General features: G+C 38.4%; 1 protein-coding gene across 1 annotated transcript in view; it reads left to right on the top strand.

Annotated features, from left to right (window-relative positions):
* LOC143033887 (facilitated trehalose transporter Tret1-like) overlaps nt 1-5000 on the top strand; it is a 35233-nt gene that overhangs the window by 20804 nt on the left and 9429 nt on the right. The window contains exons 6-7 of the mRNA XM_076199507.1: nt 4046-4245; nt 4627-4777. Of these exons, the coding sequence (XP_076055622.1) occupies nt 4046-4245; nt 4627-4777 (351 nt within the window). The remainder of the gene's footprint in view (nt 1-4045; nt 4246-4626; nt 4778-5000) is intronic.

The following is a 5000-nucleotide window of genomic DNA, read 5'->3' as shown; positions in this document are numbered from 1 at the left end:
TTTTAAGGAAGAGTTTAATTGTCCTGCCTGAACTCTCTGTCACTCACCCGAGCTGCGCACGGCCCTATTTACTTATCTTATTTATTGTCGCGACCAGCCTGGCCCATAGGTGAGTCCGGACATGAAATGTGGCAACCTTGCCAAGATGAAAAGAGAATTCAGGTAGTAATTGAACTGCTCGTTGGAATTATATATCTATTGAAAATGTGTCTTATTTATATATGATATATATACATGTATATATATATATGTTGGAAAACAGTAAACACCAGATTCAATTGAAGGGGTTTATTGCCCGACGTTTCGATTCCCGTCCAGGAATCGTCTTCAGGGGGTATAACGGTTACAAGAATGTGAACTCCTTATGAATCGCTGAAATGGTAAACATGGGAAAGGTTCACCCTTTCAGTCAATTGTACAACGCATACATTACAATAAAATAAAATGAAATTAAAATAATAAAATAAGAATACATTCCAATACAAATTAAATACAAATTAGAATAAAGTAAAATAAAAGTTATAATTGAACATAAAACAAACGAAGGAAAAGTGACCATAGGTGACACATGGTAAACAACAACAGGACAAAGAGTAAATAGAAGTGGACCAAATGTCCGAACTGGAGAATCAGGAACAAAAAAACAAAAACAAAAAACACTACAAAATACAAATAAAATACATGGCTGTGAACAAAAACAATAGTAGCAAAAAGCCTCTAGCGTAACACTAACGTGAATACTTCAGAGCATACAACAAGGACCAAATGTCCACATCTGGTCCACTTCTATTTACTCTTTGTCCTGTTGTTGTTTACTATGTGTCACCTATGGTCACTTTTTCTTCGTTTGTTTTATGTTCAAAATTATAACTTTTATTTTACTTTATTCTAATTGGTATTTAATTTGTATTGGAATGTATTTTTATTCTATTATTTTTATTATTGTATTTTATTTTATTTTATTGTAATGTATGCGTTGTACAATTGACTGAAAGGGTGAACCTTTCCCAGGTTTACCATTTCAGCGATTCATAAGGAGTTCACATTCTTGTAACCGTTATACCCCCTGAAGACGATTCCTGGACGGGAATCGAAACGTCGGGCAATAAACCCCTTCAATTGAATCTGGTGTTTACTGTTTTCCAGTATGGATCCCAGATTCCAAATCTTCTCTTACATATGTATATGTATATATATATATACATATGTATATATATATATATACATACATATATACATAAACATATACATATGTATATCTATATATATATACATATATGTATATATATTGTAGTATAAAGTGGAGACAGATGAGTGGAAGGTGGCAAGGAGGCGCAGGATGATGCAGGAGTGAATATTCTCTTACGTTTCGACGGATATCTTCCTCAGAGAGACTACAGACTATCAGATTTTGTAGACATTATATACCCCCGTTATGGCTCATCTTGCTGGCCGTCTGGGAATGGAGCCCGCTGATTGGCTAATCGTTTCCCATCCCTTGCGAGCTAGCGCAGCCAAGGTCATTCTCGCTGCGGGTCGCGCCAGGCTAACATGTCCTTCTCGGTGATTGGTGACTGGGCTCGTCGTGATGTGTGCGGCTTCTATGGTTTTCCTTAATCTCTTTCCCAGTCCTTGGTGGAGAACCTCGACGTTATTCCTGTTGGGGGGATGTCCGTGTACCACCAAGGAGTTGGAAGTTCTGTGGTGGCGTAGATCACTCTTATGTTCGAAAAAAGAGTGTACGAACACAAGATAAATAATTTAATTGATTAAACAAGCAGGTGATCAATTAAAATGCTTATAGATGGTCACAATGTGAATAACTAATACTTGGTTGACATCCCCTTTGCTTTTTTCAATGCAAGGGCCCTTCTAGACATGCTAGTGATTAGTTCACGAATATCATCTTGAGGGATTTCGTGCCATGTTTCCCGTAGTAATCCTAAGATTTCGGGCTTTGGAGATGGCTTCCTGTTCTTTTTGTTAAGTTGTCGGTCTAATATGCCCAAGATGTGTTCAATAGGGTTCATATCTGGGGACTGACTATGTCATGGAAGTATCCTGATCCTATTTTGGCTCCACCAATTTTGTGTTGGTTGAGCAGTGTGACAAAGAGCTACATCTTCCATAAATAGGAAGACATTTGTACTCATTGAACAACTGGAGAATATTAGAACGAGTCCTTCCTTTAATATAGAAACATAGCCTGAATTTGCACCCCACACCATTATTGGCTGCAGTCTTTTGAGGTCAAGCTCTTGACTATAGAGTCTCCAGACCCACATTATTCCACCGTCAGAAAATAATGCGAATCATGACTCATAAGAGAAAATGACAGTGCTCCAAAAGGCCAGCCACAGGTCTCTCCACCATCTCAACAGCCAAATCCATTCTGCGCTTTATATTGGCTGGACGAAGGAGTGGTTTCCTTCTTGCAGCTCTGCCATAATAACCCAGCTTGTGGAGATACCTGACAGCTGTTCTGGAACTGACATCAGCTTGTGTTGCCATGTCAGAGGCCTTGCAATATGGATTCTCTTCGACATTTCTTTTGACAAGACGCAAGGTTCTTTCTGAGGGACCAGGATGATCTGAATGAGGTTTGGTGCCTTTCTTGCTCTCTCTGGTGAATTGTACGATCACTCTATTAACCGTAGAAAGGACTATTGACAGATTTTCAGATATTTTGCGTTGGCTAAGTCCACCTTCATGTTCACCCACAATACGACCTTGCTGAAATTCAGATAGGTCTACTGCTCCTTTGGTTCGTGGCAAGCTTGATTAGTCTTGTATGTAATCTAAAACATAAATCTAGGTAAATATAACATACTAAGTAAATTTGAATAACATTAAGCATTAAATAAGAGCAGAAATGCATTTTTCTTGGTATCTATTCAATTCTGTCATGTCTGTGTGTATACATATATATATATATATATATATATATATACATATATATATACATGTATATATATATATATATATATATATATATATATATATATATATATATATGGTATAAGTAAAATACATCAGACTCAGAAACAGGTACTTTAATCCCGATGTTTCGAACACTGTCAGGGGTTTATTCTCAGGGGTTACAATGGTGAGGCAGTTCGATCCTTGTTTATCTAAAAATAAATAAGATGTGCGATTTGATAGAACCGTGGGAACCACGTCACTAGGTCGGGTTATCCTCGTCCCTCCCATCCTAGGAATCTCCTGCAACCTAATATCCGGGAGTTGACCTTGAGTTCTAAGGAGAGGTCCGGCTTCCCATGTCTTTCACATCCGGAAACCTCTTAGTTGTAGAATGTCACCATCCTACTCTTGGTAACACAATCACCTAATTCCCAGGTCAACTCCCAGGGATTAGATTACAGGAGATTCCTGGGATGGGAGGGACGAGGTCAGCCCAGCCTAGTGGCGGGGTTCCTACGGTCCTCTCCGAGTGAACCGCATGTTTCCTGTTTTTGTCTTTGCGTGTATGTAAAGGAGGATCTAACTGCCTCACCATTGAAACCCATGAGGATGAACCTCATAAAGTGTTCGAATGTCGGGATTAAAGTACCCGTTTCTGAGTCTGGTGAATTTTACTTACAAGATCATTATTATAAGAATGGTCAGGAGACAGGGATGTCCTTTCATCCATGAGGAGCTAAGATAATAAGGAAACATGGGTGGTGGATGGGAGTGGGTGTGTGCCTTTTGACCTACCATAGAAGGGGGTAAAATACCTTGGTACATAGACTGATAGATCATTGTCCCTGGACCTCACTTTATATAAATGTATATATATATATATATATATATATATATATACATACACATACATATATGTATATATATACATATATATATATATATATATATATATATGTGTGTGTGTGTGTGTGTGTGTGTATGTATGTATGTATGTATAATGTCTGTGAGCTCTGGACACAATTGGGAGGGAGATAATTTCAAATGTCTATTTGTTTCATTCCATAATATTCCATGATAATGGTCTACGTCAACTGACTGCATTGCTTCTTACACCACACAGGAAAGAATTACAATGTCGAGAACGAGATGAAATACATAAGCGAATTCCTCAACACAACCAAACAGAATAAAAAATTACAGTTGAAGGACTTGAAGAAACCTTACATTCTCAAGCCCCTTCTCATCTCCCTTCCGCTCATGCTCTTCCAGCAGTTCTCAGGGATCAACGGAATTACTTTCAACTTGATTTTCATCTTCAAGGTACATGTTCCAACCCCTTTATACTATTGTAATTATCCCTGTGAGATGTCCCTGGTATTGATTGGGTTTTAGCATGTCTCGACCTCTTTGCATACCACTCAGTGTTTTTTTTTTTCCATTCTAGATGTCGCTAGGCTATTCCATTTATCTTTGTGATACTCCCATATTAGTGGAGGGTTTGCAAACTGTCTTGATTAGGCCCTTCTGTACGGGGTAAGGAGTTGAGGAGGCACATAGCTGCATCTAAAGCCATCACCTTTGTTCTATGCGCTTTAGGGATTCTTGGGAGTGGCTACCTCCCTCATACTGAGGTAGAGGCCGTTGGTCTATAGATATTTGTTTCTTTATTCATCTAACTGTTTTGATTTGTCTTTTTTTCAGGAAACAGGATCAACACTGTCAGACAGCCTAAGCTCAATTATCATTGGCATTGTACAGTTTGTGGGCACAGGAATATCCATCTTTATCGTAGACAAAGCTGGACGGAGATTTCTGTTACTCCTCGCATCTGGATGTATGAGTTTATCACTAAGTACGCATTACGAGAACTGTGTATAAAACATTGCTCAGTCCGCCTGAGCAATCTGGGTTTATGTCCAGTGATTCAACAAGTGAGACGTATGTATGAAAATATGACAGTGTTTGATGAAAACAGGGCAACTTCAGAATCAGTGCTCATATTCAATGAGGTATCAGTTGATCATGTGACAGTAATGCATATCATACATGTATTAGGTTATGAATTTGATATATTA

The sequence above is a fragment of the Oratosquilla oratoria genome, chromosome 16, assembly GCF_046742065.1.
Source record: "Oratosquilla oratoria isolate Oo_2021 chromosome 16, ASM4674206v1, whole genome shotgun sequence".
Taxonomy (NCBI): domain Eukaryota; kingdom Metazoa; phylum Arthropoda; class Malacostraca; order Stomatopoda; family Squillidae; genus Oratosquilla; species Oratosquilla oratoria.
The sequence above is the reverse complement of the archived record's forward strand: the minus strand, read 5'-3'. Positions and strand labels throughout refer to the sequence as shown.